The sequence below is a fragment of the Acanthisitta chloris genome, unplaced genomic scaffold (genome assembly GCF_000695815.1).
Source record: "Acanthisitta chloris isolate BGI_N310 unplaced genomic scaffold, ASM69581v1 scaffold12302, whole genome shotgun sequence".
Classification (NCBI taxonomy): domain Eukaryota; kingdom Metazoa; phylum Chordata; class Aves; order Passeriformes; family Acanthisittidae; genus Acanthisitta; species Acanthisitta chloris.
Window position 1 is genome coordinate 30,727 of NW_008660050.1, and position 15,994 is coordinate 46,720.

The window sequence follows — 15,994 nt, forward strand, 5'->3', positions numbered from 1 at the left end:
GCCCTCAAAATGGAAAGCTCTTGGCCAGTCCTGCCTCTGGCCGATGTGGAGCTGCTGTAGCTACGACCCTGCAGGATGAAATTGCTTTGAGTTGAGCTGAAAGAAAATGGATTGAATTAGGAGAGGTTTAGTTTGCTTACAAAGCCTTTCTTCCTGTGGTCCTAACTTGAAATTTCCTTGTGGTAACCAGTTCCAGCTGTCTGTGGGTTTTGTTTCTGCTAATTGTTGTTTCAAGGGGATGATTTGGAAATGAATTGTTTTATTGTCTGTGACTACAAACCAGCCCTTACAGCTAGCACTCTGCAAGGTTAGAACCAGAAAATCAGTGTCTTCTCATCCTTACTGAGCACCATATTCATTTAAGTGAGAGGACTGAAGCACCTTCCCTATAAGGACAGGCTGAGAGAGTTGGGGCTGTTCAGCCTGGAGAAGAGAAGGTTGTGTGGAGACCTCAGAGCACCTTCCAGAATCTGAAGGGGCTCCAGGGAAGCTGCAGAGGGACTCTTGATTAGGAACTGCAGTGACAGGACAAGGGGCAACTGGGAGAAATTGACAGAGTGAAACTGAGATACCAGGAAGAAGTTTTTCCCCTGGGGATGCTGAGACACTGGCACAGGTTGCCCAGGGAGGCTGTGGCTGCCCCAACCCTGGCAGTGTTCAAAGCCAGGCTGGATAAAGTGTTGAGCAGCCTGGTCTGATGGGAGGTGTCCCTGCCCAGGGCAGGGGGTTGGCATCTCTAAGGTAAGGTCCATGCCCTAAACATTCTATGATTTTATGATAAGTAGTTTGAACTTACTGGTTTTGTCTTGACAGTATTGAACAAACCTCTGCTCTGCCCAGTTTCTCTCTAAGACTTGTTCCCTATCAGCTTTCACACAAGAAAGGCTCTTTAGGGCTCTTGGTCCAGAAGGGGATATTATGCAGACCTCACTTTGTTGTCATTTCTTAGGAACAGGTTAATATTAGAGAAATTCTTAAATAAGAAGTAAATAGTTTTTTTGAAGTACAAGAGCACTCACACTGTCAATGTCACCTCAATATTCAAGGTCACAGAACTGTTATTGAATCAAATTGGCCTATGCAAATGATACAAAACTGCATAGAAGTCCTAAAAAGCTTCAGAATTGTTTTCAGTTATTTATAAGCCTTTAGAACCTTTTTCCATTAACCCTTTAAATCCTTGTCTCTCTAAATTTTATTAAGGCACTGGTTTAATATTTTATCATCTTTAGAACTATGCACTAGAATACCTTTTGCATTAAGTTATGAATGCATTTGAATTACTGAACCTAACCAAAATGTAACAGAACTTCAGACTGTCAAATTCCTTCTATTTGGAATGTAAATGCTTCAGTTTTGGTACAGAAAATAGGTTTGCAACTGTTCTGTTATCACAGAGTCGCAGGCTGGCTTGAGTTGGAAGGACCTTAAAGCTTATCCCGTTCCAAGGGACACCTTCCACCAGCCCAGGTTGCTCCAAGCTCCAACCAACCTGACTGGAACACTTCCAGGGATGGAGTAGCCACAGCTGCTCTGGGAGACTAGATCTCTATTAGGTCGTTTTCCTAAAGACAGGAAGAGGAAATCCTCTTCATGCAGAACAGTTTTCAATAAGGTGAACCAATGGTACTGGTGAAAGAGTCTCTAGTCAGAAAAAATTTCATTTGATAACAGGAGGAAACACCTCCGAATGCCATGTCTGGATGCAGAACACATTTACCAAGCTGGAATTTCTGTTGTTGAAACCTACATGAAAGAGTGCCACTGTCCTGATCCTATCTTTCTGGGATTATGGTGGAGGAAAATAATTGAATTCTAGGGTTTGGAATGGAGCTTAGAGATCATCCAGCCCCAGCACCCTGCCCTGGGCAGGGACACCTCCCACCAGAACAGGTTGCTCAAGGCTTTAGCCAACCTGGCTTGGAACACTGCCAGGGCTGGGGCAGCCACAGCCTCCCTGGGCAACCTGTGCCAGTGTCTCACCACCCTCACAGGGAAAAACTTCTGCCTGATACCTAATATGAATTTTCCCTCAACAAAATACAACATATCACTGCAGAGAGTAGATGCAAGTTTCCCACAACCCTTAAAATATATATAACATTGGAGTTTCCAAAACACAGATTTTCATTGGAAATGCTGTGTAGGTTTAATGGATCCTGTTAGATGGCTAATCCTGTTGTTGTCATTTCAGATTTGATGGCAATTTTAACACCAACGTCTCCAGAACTATCAGCTGTGACAGACTCTCTACCACTGTCAACAGCAGAGCCTTCAATCCTGGACGTGACTTAAATTCTGGTGAGTAGCAGAGTTTGGGGCTCTTTTCCTTCTGTTGCAGTTTTTTTTCCCATTAGACTCAAACCTTTCCTCGGCACAGAGAATTAGCATCGATTGCCATAGCAACAACTTTTCTCTCTGCTTCCAACTGTCACACTGCTCTTCATTTGAGACTTCACCATTGAAAGATGAGGCCTAGAGTAATGCCCTTAGTTAAGTATTTGAGAAAAATTGCAGGAAAGTTTGATTCCAAACTACCGTGGAGAATTTTGGTGTGGGTTATGCACTTTTTAGTTCTTCCTTTTAATTTTTTTTCCAAGGCACTTTCCTTCCTAGGTCTCTGTCTGCTTTGGCATCAGCAGTGTCACTGCTGAAGGGCCATGCAAGGAGGTCTCTCTGATCTCCCTAGCTGAGTGCAGCTAATGTGACATTGTGATATGCAAAAACTGCAAAATTTAAGGGCATTTTAAAATACTTCCTTTCTTTGTCTTGTCAGGGCCTTTTCCAGATGCACTTATAGAGTTAGAAATATGCTTAGCATCAAAATTCATATGATTATCCCTGAAAAATTCAGCTTTTGGGCCTCTTTGCACCAACGTTTTCTTTGCATACTAGTCAGGGTGGGTTAAAGAGGGATTTCAGTTGGTTTAGTCATACTTTTGTCCAGCTGTTCCATCTTATTTCAACTCTTTATGGTGCCTCAGTGTTGTAAATTAGAGGAATAACCATCAACCTAATAGACTTCGGTTGTGGGTTTAGTTTTAGGAGGTTTATTTGTTAACTAATGGGGGAAGTAATGCAGACTTGGGATATTTTGAATTTTATTTGAATTTTTGCATGTATTTTGGAATAAAATGCTGATTTATTGTACCACCTAGACTAAAGAAGTGTCAGATCTGCCATTCCATCCTCACCAAGCACAGGGAATTTGCATATCTTGCACAAACAGTGAAACAACTCCTGATTTCTCTCTAACCTCCCTTACTGTGTCTCTTTTAGCTCTGCTTTCTGCATTTCTAATGCAATGTAAAAAGAAGTAAAATCCAAAAGCAAAATGAGCAGTCCCCATGGATTCTCTTCCATCCCATCCCACATCTTGGATGCAGGTGCAGGCCAGGCAAGCTCATTTCCTGCCATACATCTCCTCACCATGATTTGTGTGGTGTTTTCCACCCTAAAGACAGGCTTTGTTCCCTTCCTAGGGTTCACTGGGTTTTGTTTTGCTCATCTCTTTATTAAAAAAACCCCAAATAACTTACTAAAATAATGTTTAAAATCACATAATGGTGAATCAGAATAGTTTTTGAAATCAAGTTTCAGACTCTATTGTAAAAGCAAAGCATTGAATGACTCATTTAATCCCTTTTATTGAAGTAAAACCATCTTTTTCTACTGCAGAAATGGATGTAAAAAGTATTAAAGAAATATTCCTGATTTTTGAATAGGGGAAAACAAAGAAGTTACACATCCTTGTAAACATTTAATTCAATTTCTGGGGAGAATTCTCACAGAAACCAAGTGAATGTGTGTTCAAACTTCTGCCTTGTGTTGCCTCAGTGCCTCCTCTTCCCTTGCCTCCAGCTCGAAAGCTTCCTGATGAAAGGAGAATCTTCAAAAGGTGACATCGGCAGGAAAGGGCAGCAGGAGAGAAGAGGGAATTGGAGGGAGAGGAACAACAGGGAAATGCTTGAGGATTTATTGACAGCAGCTTTCCTGTTACAGACACACAGCCTGGCTCAAACAGCCTTGGGGGGGCTTCATCAGTGAGAAATTGCCTGAGACAGATTTGATGCAGAAAAATGAGGTGGAAACAGGTTTATTTGAGAAAGAAAAGTTGATACTGGGCACACAACTAGTGAAGTGAGAAGTTTTCTATAGGTGGGGCATAATACCCTTAGTCATCACCTCCTCAGGTAAAGGTATTTGAACGTCTGAGAGGTGATCATGGAATCCCAGACTGGTTTGTGTTGGAAGGGACTTTAGAGCTCATCTCATCCCACCCCCTGCCATGTACAAGGACACCTTCCACTACCCCAGGTTGCTCCAAGCCCCATCCAACCTGGCATTGAACTTTTCCATGGATGAGGCAGCCACAGCTGCCCTGGGCAACTTTGTGCCAGTGCCTCAGCACCCTCACAGGGAAGACCTTCTTTCTAGTATTAACTGCATCAACTGCAGTTGATGATGGTTCCCACCTTCCCTTCTCTGGTCCTCAGTTGAGGACATCTCAACATCTCAATCTCTACCACCCCAGCGCAGGGACTGGTGTGGCTTCAGGGACAGCTGCTGCCAGGAGGGTCAAGCAGAATGATGGAGCTGAACATCACCAAAGTCCCTGTGTGACTGCAGAAATACTTGGGGGTTGGGATAAACTGGGTGTGGGAAGGCTCTAGGGCTGGGGGAATGTTTTTTTCTGTGGGTTTGAGGGTATTGTGTTGGTGGTGTCTGTAGTGCTTGCTTGGGTAGTCATGGGCCATGAGCTGTTGTGCCAAAAAATCAATCTCTGCCCAAAGGAATTCATGGTCTGAGACAATAGCTGGTTTGAGACAGAGTGGGATATAAACAGCCTGAGAGGCAGATTTGGTTGGAAGGACAGAGTGCTGTTAGTGCACCAGAACCCTCACAGCTCTGGAGATGTCTGTCAGGTTAGGAATGGATTTTAAAAGTACTTAGTGTCATCTGTCTCTGGAAACTCTACATTTTCTCTTAATTCTGCAGTGGCCCAGTTCTGTGGAACCCCTTCCCTTCCAGGGTGCACTTCAGAGCTGAGCCCTCAATCTGCACAAGAGCTGTTTCTCAACACATCATCAACATACATATGTTAAATTAAAACCACCTTTGAAAGAGGATAATGTTCAAACATATTTCTTACTTCTCTTGAAGTGTCCTCATGCAGAGCCAGTGAGGAATATCTCTGAATCACAGACTCAATCAGGCTGGAAAAGACCTCTGAGATCTTCAAGTCCAACCTATGACCTAACACCACTATGGCAACCAGGTCAGAGCACTAAGTGCCATGTCCAGTCTCTTCTTAAACACCTTCAGGGATGGTGACTCCACCAGCTCCCTGGGCAGCACATTCCAGTGTCTAAGCACATCTATTGCACTTTGGTTGAGACTCTACCTCAGCCTCAATTATTTTCCTCCTTTGAAGAGTCCAAGAGTTGTGGGTACATCTGGGTGTTTTCATCATGTCTTTTCCCTCCTGCCTTGCTTTGCTTGTTTTAACTTAGATGCAGGATGGGAAGCTCCTCAATAATTGTGTCATAAAGTCTTTCTCAGGGTGGGAAGGACTCCACATGCATCATCCAAGGCTTGAAAGCCTTCTGCTCCTCCAGCCCAGGAGCAGGAACTCTAGCTTGTCTACAGCTTCCAAAACCAGCCTGGCCTGTCCATCAACCAAGTCATCTTCCTGAATGAATTGATCACTTCATTCTTAACTTAAAAGAAAGAATTCCCAGGAGGATCTCTCTTTTCCCACCTGAATTTTGCAGGTTCAGTAATTCAGCCTATAAAATGCTGTTGGCAAGACATTAATTTCAGCTCTGCTCTGCTTGACCTCGATCTCAATTATTGAAATGTTAATCTTGGCTCAGGCTGTGCACAGTGGAAGAAAGTGGGAGCAGAGTGGTGAAGTTGGAGGTGTTGGAAGGGAATGGAATTTGCACCGCAGACTCCAGGCAAGCCACAGGAGCAGAGCCTAGAAGAGCCTTTGGTGTGGACAGCAACCGAAATTCTAGGCTGAACAGTGTGACTGGAACTCAGAAATCCCTTTTTGCACTACTACTGGATTTTTATAACATAAAAATAAGATAAACATTAATTTTAGGGAAGGGAGGAGGAAGGAAGAAACAGATGTGTCTCTTAACCTTTAAAAATAACACTTTTGCCTCCTTTTTGCTTGCTATTAGGTGACTTTTTTGAATGCCTTGACACGATTTTGTTTTATCTTGGGTTGAGCTTTGCATCTGGATTACTTTTAGCCATTAGTACAAAACAGATAAGGAGAAAGTCTTTATTCTTCAGATGGAATCAGAGGCTTTGCTTAGTTAGATTAGGAGATGGCATGAATAGTCCTTTATGTGTTACATGACAAAATCTTACCCAGAGCCAGTTATCAGATTCCTTCAGGGTTATTTCTTTCTGAACAACCAGGGAACCAGTGAATCTTTCTCCATTTCATCCCTCAAAGAGCTGAAATGTCTGTTCCAAGTCAGGCAGCTTTATCAGAGAGCTCTTCCCCACCAACATGCGGAGGTGGCACCAAGTTGCTCAGTAAATGTTGTCTGTGCTTGATTTGAAGTGTTGATCACTCAAAATCTTAGAATCATAAAATATCCAGAGTTGGAAGGGATCATCAAGTCCAAAATGTGGGATGTTTTGGTCATGTTCCTTATTTTGCTGTACTTTAAACTGATTTTTGGGTGAGGTGAAACAGTTGGGCGGGATTTGAGCAGAAGAGTTAATACCTTTCCTTCCAAATCCTTTTCACCAAGGAATTTGGGCTCATTCTGAAACTGAAAGGTTTATTTTTTTACTTCGTTTCCCTTCAGAAACAAACAAGGATTGAGCAGGGCTCTGTCCTGCCTCATGCCATCAGCAGAATGTTAATGTTTTGGAGCTGCAGAACTTTTATTCCTGGTGCAAACACATGCACCGAAAACAGTTTGACTCAGAAACTGTCGGATCAGATTTGTAGCTCTGGACAGTTAAGATAATGTCTTTCCATTTGCAACAACCACATTTCTTCCTGTCTTCACATTTCTTCTGAGGAGTACTAAAGCATCTTGACAATGATGGTTTTTCATGGAGGGACTTGTCAGAAGAGACCTGAAAATGAAACTCCTCTGGTTCTTGTGGGCTCTGCAGCTCCGCAAATGTGATGCTAAAGAGGCCTGTAAGAAACTCTTTTATAATGAGCAATTATGTTCAGTAGTTCCTTTTTTTCCCCTCCCTGACTGTTTGTGCTGTTCTTTGAAGATTAATTAGTTAATGATTTGCCTGTGCTTTGAAGATGTAAAGTGCTATCTCCAAGTGCTAAGTGTTATCATATCGCATTCCCTTTGATGTTGTACAAACTCTCTCACACAGGACTTTCTCCCTAAAAGGCCTTTTTGCCTTGTGAGATATTTATAATTAGAGGGAATGATCCTTTCAAATGCTGTCGTGGTAATGCTTTCCAACTTTGCCAGTCTGCAGCAGGATTTGGGGTCAGATACTGCTGCATTTTAAGAGGAAGGGACAGGTTTCGGAGTGACATGGGCAGATCCCAGTTTGCCATTTTTGTCCCCAGACTGTGCCTGGAATTAAGGGATTCCACTAAGATTTCTGCATTGATAAGACTTGGACTCTTGGCTCCTTCCATGCAGTGTGGAATCAAGGCTGGCTCTTTCTTTAGTGGCGATACTCACTTGAAAGAAGCAAAATCGTATTTGCTCAGTAGCACAAAATTATAATCATAGAATCATGGAATGATTTGGGTTGAAAAGACCTTAAGCTCATCTCTACCATCCCCTGCCATGAGCAGGGACACCTTCCACCAGCCCAGGTTGCTCCAAGCCCCATCCAGCCTGGCCTGGAACACTCCCAGGGATGGAGCAGCCACAGCTGCTCTGGGCAACTTGTGCCAGTGCCTCAGCACCCTCACAGGGAACAATTCCTTCCCAATATTCCCATCTAGCCCTGCCCTCTGGCAGTGGGAAGCCATTCCCTGTGTTCTGTCCCTCCAGGCCCTTGTCCCAAGACCCTCTGCAGCTCTCTTGGAGCCCCTTTAGTCACTGAAAGGAGCTCTCAGGTCTCCCCGGGGTTTCTCTTCTCCAGGCTGAATACCCCCAGCTCTCCCAGGCTGGCTACATGGCAGAGCTGCTCCAGCTCTTGGAACATCATTGTGACCTCCTCTGGACTTGTGCCAACCTTCTTATACTTGCAAAAATCGCTTTCCCCTGACCACAAAATAGAATTGAAGTGATATTTTCAGTTAAAAAGGCAATCACAGTTTTTTCAGCCGTGGCTTCTCTGCTGGGTGATTGCTGTGGTCATAGGCAAAACAAGGGGGGAAAAAAGCAGAGTTAGGCTAAAATTGGTGGTCTCTGGGGATGGTGTTATTGAACTAACAGAGTTGCTGTAGGAAACATGGGCAGAACTGTGTCAAAAGGAAAAGCAGCTCAGAGGGGCACAGAGGCTGGAAGGAGTCTGAGTTTCAAAAACAACTGTTTTAAGGAAAAATGAACACTTTGAAATCTGCATGCTCTCATGAGGAAATAAATACAAATCGTGGCCTTGTGGGAATGAGAAGTTTATCTTTAATATAACAATGATTAAAAATACCCTTTTAATTATAAACTCCTTTATTTTAATGCTATTGGTGAAATGAAACAGGACAAGCTGTTTCATCCAGGCCTTAACTGGGAGTTCAGATGTCTGATTGGAAAATAGCTTTTTCAAGTTCTGTAAATCCTAACCTTAAATACCAAAAATTCAGCCTCTCTACACAAAACAGCTGCCATATTTCACCCCCAGGACTATGAAATCCTGGTGGCTAGACAGAAAAAGGAGGATTTAAATGGTTTATAGTCTCGTGTGAACAGCAGTTCACAGGGAAATCTGATGGGTGCTTTGGAGGGGGCCAAGGAGAGGAACCTCTGGTAGTCCTAGCCACAAGAGCTAGAAACTCTGTGTGTTTGGCTTATTTGTTGTGATTTAAAACTGATTTTTGCCTGAAGTTTTCCATCTATATTGGGCAATATTTAAATTTTAGATTGCTTTGTGTCCCTGCTCACAGAAACATTGAGGATGGAAAAGTTCTCTAAGATCATCAAGTCCAACCCGTGACCCATCACCACTTTGTCAACTAGACCAGAGCACTAAGTGCAATGTCCTGTTGTTCCTTGAACATCCTCGGGGATGGTGACTCCACCACCTCCCTGGGCAGCACATTCCAATGCCTGACAGCCCTTTCCAGGAAGAAATTCCTCCTGATGTCCAGAATCCACTGTCTGTAACCACCTGCTCTTTGTCCAGATCAGAACTGGCACATAGTATCACATCAGGAGTAAAACAATAATGTACTAAATAGAAATTTAGGAGGAACTTGGATGAAGCAACCAATATTCACAAATTTGTTCGTGGTTCCATTGCAAGATTCTGGAAGAGTTCTTTGCAAGTGTGAAAATTCCTGACACAAAGCTTCTGGCTCCGAAGACCATCCCCAGGCAATGTCACCTGTGCACAGGGGAGAGAGAGAAAGATGCTCTGGCATCTTTGTTGGAGTTGAACTGGTATTTTTTGGAGAAGGGTGAGAAAGTAAGAGGTATGAGCAGAGTGTGGACTGGTTCCCAACTGTGTCATTAATGCACTGCGAAAACCCTCATAAATCATTTAATGTCTTCCCTTCCCCCTCTTTCCCCCCTTTCTTCCCTTTTCCCCCTTTCCTCCTTCCCCCCTTCCCCCCTTCTCTCCTTCCCCCCTTTCCCTCCTTTTGCCTCTTTTCCCCTTTTCCTCCCTTTCCCCCCTTTCCTTCCTTTCCTTTTCCCCCCTCTTTCCCCCCTTTCCCCCCTTTTCTTTTTCTATTTCTTATTCTTCCTTTCTTCTGCCTTCCTTGGTCCATTGAGGCACCAAATTCTTCACAGCCACAGCTGGCCAAGCTGCATCCTTGCACAGGTCCCAGTGGTCCCAGCCCAGGACTTCCACTGGGACTTGTAGGCACTGTGGGAATACAAAATACTGTGGCAAAGAGGAGTGGGAAAACCCCAAGATAGTGGCTTTTCCAGGGTAATTACACTGAGCTGAATGTGGAGAGAACATTGTGGCCACAGCCAGTTTGGGAAACTTGAGTAAGTGCTAAACTGTTGAGGATGTTGAACCCAAAGTATACTCAGAGTGGATTTTTTGTTGGAGAGTGTCTGGCTAAGGTTTGAAATGTGCCCTGCAGGCATTTCCAACCCAAATATTGGCATATTGGATCATGACTGAGATCCAGGAGATGAAATTGGCCTATTTTCAGTGTCAATCCCAAAGGGAATGCTGAAGTGAAAGGTGAAGCACTGGAAGTCAGTGCTCCTCTCTGCCAGTTGTGGCTGGGTGTGTAATCAAAGCACATCAAAGGAGAAAGGGCAAGGAAGGACTTTTTTAAAATTCATTTGAAGCTGATGAGATCTACTTTAACTGTTAGGTAGAAACCAAATGATTCAAACATTCGGGTTTTGTTTTCAGTTTGCTGCAAGCAGAGAGGATGTTTTGTCCTGAGTGGAATATAATCCTTTTACTGCCATAGTGGTGTGGGGGGTTTGTGACTCCCATGCTAATAACTTCCCATTCCCTCTCTCCTGGGAGCATTTTTCCTTTTGTTTTAAGGGACTCAGCAAGCCTAATGTCACTGGTGTAGCAAAGTTGGTGATTCTATGGGATGCACAATGCTCCCTTCATCCCTCCAGGCTGGCAGGGAGAGCAGTGGAGGACCATGCTCTGGGTGGCACCTGGGACAATTCCATCACAAACCATGAAGCAAAAATCCCAATGCCCATGGGATTTATTCTCTGCCCATGGCAGGGGGTTGCAACATCAGTATTTTCAGAAAGGTAAACCCCCCCCCACAGACCTGAGATACTTCTTTCCTGCTTGATGCACTCTCTGTGTTCATTTACCACTTGCCTAAGAGATAAATGTTATGTGAAGCATATTCTGAAAGTGCACGTTAGAATCATAGACTCACAGGAAGTTAAGGGTCTGGAATGGACCTTAGAGATCATCTAGTCCCAACCCCCTGCCCTGGGCAGGGACACCTCCCACCAGAGCAGGTTGCTCAAGGCTTTAGCCAACCTGGCTGTGAACACTGCCAGGGTTGGGGCAGCCACAGCTTCTCTGGGCAACCTGTGCCAGTGTCTCACCACCCTCACAGCAAAAACTTCTGCCTAAGATTTAACCTAAATTTCCCTCTTTCAATTTCTCCCCATTGTTCCTTGTCCTGCCACTGCAGTTTCTACCCAAGAGTCCCTCTGCAGCTTTCCTGGAGCCCCTTCAGATCCTGGAAGGTGCTCTGAGGTCTCCATACAACCTCCTCTTCTCCAGGTTGAACAGCCCCAACTGTCTCTGTCTGTGGCACAGACAATGAATGTGGCCAGTAAACTACAGGAGAGTTTGAGATCTCCACCCTATGGTAGTATTCTGAGCTTAGTTCCTGTTTAACTATACAAGTTGGGAATATATCACTGACCTTTGTTCTTCACCTTTTGTCCATGCAATGAGTAGCATGTGCCACAGGAAGGTTTCTGAGGGACCTGGAGGAAAGTTGCAATAGAGCTGCTAAGAACTGTTATTTTCCTTCCTTCTGAGTTTTATGGGCTTATCAGGAGGAATTTCTCCATGGAAAGGGCTGTCAGGTATTGGAATGTGCTGCCCAGGAAGGCTGTGGAGTCATCAGCTCTGGAAGTATTCAGGGAACAGTTGGACATGGCACTTAGTGTTCTGGTCTAGTTGACAAAGTGATTGATCAAAGGTTGGACTTGATGATCTTGGAGGTCTTTTCCAAACTTAATCATTCTGTGCCTCTCTGCCAATGTTCATGTAGCCATTTTTAAGCAGATGTCAGAAAAGTAAATGTCACAGGTTGGGTTATGGAGCTGGAAGCAACAAACCTGTTCAACATTTTGGGATTATTTCAGTATAAAGAACACAAGATTTTTTTAAAAGTTAGGGTTTTTTCCTGTATGAAACTATGTTGACAATGTATTTACCATTACGTGTAGATGTATATATGGATGCATGTTATATATAATTGCCTGAATCTCTTCCTTCCTTGCTCCTCCAGCCTTGGCTTCTTGGGAACTGGTTGTACATCAGAGATTCGGGAGTTGTCATCACATATTAAACAAAATGCCAAATCCAGTGTTAAGTTTCCAAAAGACTTTAACTATTTACAAATCAGACATGAAGCTTTATCAGTCCTCAAGTTGAGCTACTTGTACTTCATGTTGGTTATCCTTCTCCAAGCTCATACCAGAAGCCATGAGTTATACCTTCAGGTTGGACCTGCCTTTGTAACTCTACTTCATTTTTCCTCTCCAACCTCCAGTTCTTGCTGATAACCTGAAGTCCAACCCAGGGATCAAGTGGCAATATTTCAGCTCAGAAGAAGGGATTTTCACTGTTTTCCCAGCCCACAAGTTCCGGTGCAAAGGCAGCTATGAACACCGCAGCAGGTAGGACTTTGCTCCTTCCAATTTCCTGGGCAACACACTACAATTTCAAAATGAAATCAAGCACTGATTTCACTTCAGCATTATTCTTTGCCAAGATGACAACATTCATGAGTAACCTCTGATGGAATCCCTTGGGTTTCCTTAGGTTTGTTTTTCACAGCACCAGTTTTCACTTGTGAGAAGCTTTGAAGTAAAATAAAAAGACATAGAGATTCCTCACCTCTCCCAAATCAAATAAGCTGCAAATAGCAGTGATTTGTGAATAGTAGGCCAGCCTGCAGGCAAAATTTGTCTTATATTTGCCTCATACTTGACCGTGTTAATAAAGCAGTGAACACATATTCTACTGATTTGGCATCACTTTAGAAAGGGGTAGAAGGATGAGACACTTAAAAGGGCATTTTGCTGGTTTCCACCTCAGGTGGCACAGCATGGAAGCAGCAATAGTGAAAACTTCCTTTTTCTGCTAATAAAGCCATAGATAAAAGGACCAAGAAAGATATAAAAATACATGGGAGCATCCAAAGGAGGCAACGAAGATGGTGAAGGGCCTTGAGGGGAAGCCACATGAGGACTAGCTGAGGGTACTTGGAGTGTTCAGCCTTGGGAAGAGGAGACTGAGGGGAGACCTCATCCCTGTATACAACTTCCTCATGAGGGGCAGCACTGATTTCTGCTCTCTATGACCTGTGACAGGACCCAAGGGAATGGCCTGAAGTTGTGTCAGGGGAGGTTTAGGTTGGATATCAGGAAAAGGTTCTTCCCCCAGAGGGTGTTTGGGTACTGGAACAGCTCCCCAGGGCAGTGGTCATCGCCCCAAGCCTGACAGAGCTCAAGGAGTGTTTGGACAATGCTCTCAGGCACAGGGTGGGATTCTCAGGGATGCCCTGTGCAGGGCCAGGATTTGGACTGGATGATCCTCATGAGTCCTTTCCAACTCTGATTATTCGGTGATTCTGTGAGATGGTGCCTGTTTTCCTGCACAGAGGAATATTTCTTCTCTCTAGGCATGAAGCCAAGCAGTTGAGGTGTAGTATTTTTCCCCTAGTTTTTGCTGCCACTGCTGTGGGACTGATAAAGGCTCAAGAGTGGAATCTTCTGAGAAGGTGCAGTGGCTTTAATATCTCTGGTCACCCATTAGCTTATTGGACCACTTAATGAGTCTGTGCAGAGGAAGTATCAGCACATCCAGGTACATTTCTGTGCAGGTGAGTGCACAGAGACTAAGGAGGGGTTTGATTACCTGTCAGGGTTGAGCAATCCCATGTTTACAGATGGTATCTTCTATGTGTCATCAAAGCATGAAGTGTCTGGGCTTGATTGAGTTATCTGTGGCATTGGGAAGGTGCAGTCTGAAGACATGAGAATTGTGTTACCCCAGTCTTGGTCAGAGTTTTGACACTAAAACCATTGGTGATTTCCTCCAAATCACTTAGTCTGGGTTATAGTTTCTCTATGGTTAAATAAGAGGTATCTTTCGGGTAATGTTTACTTCAGAGGGTAGTTGGGATGAATTAATTAGTTAATACTTGAGTGCTTTGAAGATCAAAGGCCCTATTTCAGCTCTAGGTATTAATACAGTGCAGAGCTGGAGGCTGTTTTACAGTTAAGAACTGATTTGTGCCAGTTGTTTATTGCAGTGCCTTGTCTAAACTCTTCTGCATTTCCTTTCTCTTAATAAGGTTCCTGTGGCTGCCTTTGATATAATAAAATTTAGATCCCAAAATCTCACACTTGACTATAACTAGTTTTGAGGCTGTACTGAAGAGGAAAGAGATTTGTCTTTCCTTTTTAATCCTTCCTCTTTGGTGAAGATCTTCCTAATTTGTTCCAGGTTGAAACCTTGGCACAAGAGCCCATGAGCTCTTTCACACATCTCTCCCTGAAATCATGGTTTTGGATGTTAGCACAGACACATGGAAGCACCAAGAACCTTCTCCAGTGTTAACTCATGGCATGGAGTGTAAAACGGGGCAGATCCAAGGGGTTGTGAAGCATGACCCATGTGAGAATCATTCCAGGGCACCAAGAGCAAACCCTTCCTTGGCCAGAAGTCTTCCCTTGCTACAACAACCCAAACACTCTTGGCTAATGCAACCCCACAGGTTTTTACTTGCCATGGAACCAGCATATACCTACTAGTGCACTTCCACGTGTGAGTAAGGTTCCTGGCAGCCAGGATTTATCAGGAGGCATCTCTTGCTTGTCAAAGCTTAATTCAAGACTTGATGAGAACTGCAAACAGTGATCCCAAACACTGCTGCTATGTCAGCAAAATTGCTTATTCCTAGCTGAAAGCATTTGCTGTGGCAGTGGGAGAAGGACTTGATTTAGGTGAAAAACATCAGAAGGAGGGTGAAAGTGAGTGCTATTTCCATATGTTCAGATACTCAGTGGTTTCCTAGTAGAAGTTTCCATAAAGGCAAAAATTCCTCTATAATTCATTGTTTCTTCATGGTTGGTTGGTCAAGTCTTAAATTCTTGGCTGTTTTTCACTTGTAAGCATTTTAGCGGCAATCACAAGGTGACAGATGACAGTGGTTTGGGGTTTGTTCTCCTTCAGGCCTGTCTATGTCTCGACTGTTCGCCCTCAGTCCAAGCACATCGTCGTCATCGTGGACCACGGGGCCTCGGTCACAGAGACACAGCTGCAGATTGCCAAGGATGCTGCTCAGGTCATCCTCAGCTCCATAGATGAACATGACAAGGTGAGATTTCTCCTGGCAATGAGCATGTTTTCCTTGCTTTCAGCCATGCCCAGAGTTTTTAGTTCTCATCCAAAGTGATGTTTTTAACTTCACATCCATGGACTCCCGTGGATCTGTGATCTGCCTCTAACGGGTGATGGAGACTTGAGCTCCCTTCTGGAAGCCTGTCTGCTGCAGGGGAAATATTTGGGGATCCACAGGCTGAGAAAAAATGGGAAAACCCATTCAAGGCAAATTCTTGTGTCTGAGTGATCTTTAAAGGTTTCTTCATCTGAGAGATTTCACAGTGTGATACAGGAGAGAGAACCATGCTCTGAGCCTGATGACTTCTGAAGTCTTAGATTGCTTAGAGCAACTCATTTTACCTCTGAGGCTCTTTTTTTTTCTTGTGAAAATGGGGATTATTTATTCTGCTGTGATATTAGGGTGAGCTTAGTGGTTGGAAGTTTCCCAGATACCTCTGGTACCAGCAACAGGCTGAGAAATCTGACTGATATCCTGCTCTGCCACAGATAGTCGCTTAACCTATACTTTATTTCAGCACAGATAACAACCAGGGACCCTCAAAGTGCTTCTGTAAGACCACCACAAGCCTTCAGTTTGGACTTTACTTTGAGTAACTCTGCTGGTTGGACCTTGGCCATTCTCACCTCTGAGACTTTCTTTCCTAACTAGGAAGAGGTTCAGTCAAATCAAGTTGAAGAACAGCTGATAATAATCTTTGCCTTAAGTCTTCTCAGTAATATTATGAGAATAACACTTGTAAATTCCTTTTACAGGGATTGAATATTGTAAAATAATGTCTATGGT

The 15,994-nt window shown here is 43.8% G+C and overlaps 1 protein-coding gene across 1 annotated transcript in view; it reads left to right on the forward strand.

Annotated features, from left to right (window-relative positions):
- The window catches only part of CACHD1 (cache domain containing 1), a 68,060-nt gene that overhangs the window by 20,503 nt on the left and 31,563 nt on the right, over positions 1 to 15,994 (forward strand). The window contains exons 4-6 of the mRNA XM_009069676.1: positions 2,195 to 2,301; positions 12,350 to 12,476; positions 15,040 to 15,184. Coding sequence (XP_009067924.1) covers positions 2,195 to 2,301; positions 12,350 to 12,476; positions 15,040 to 15,184 — 379 coding nt within the window. The remainder of the gene's footprint in view (positions 1 to 2,194; positions 2,302 to 12,349; positions 12,477 to 15,039; positions 15,185 to 15,994) is intronic.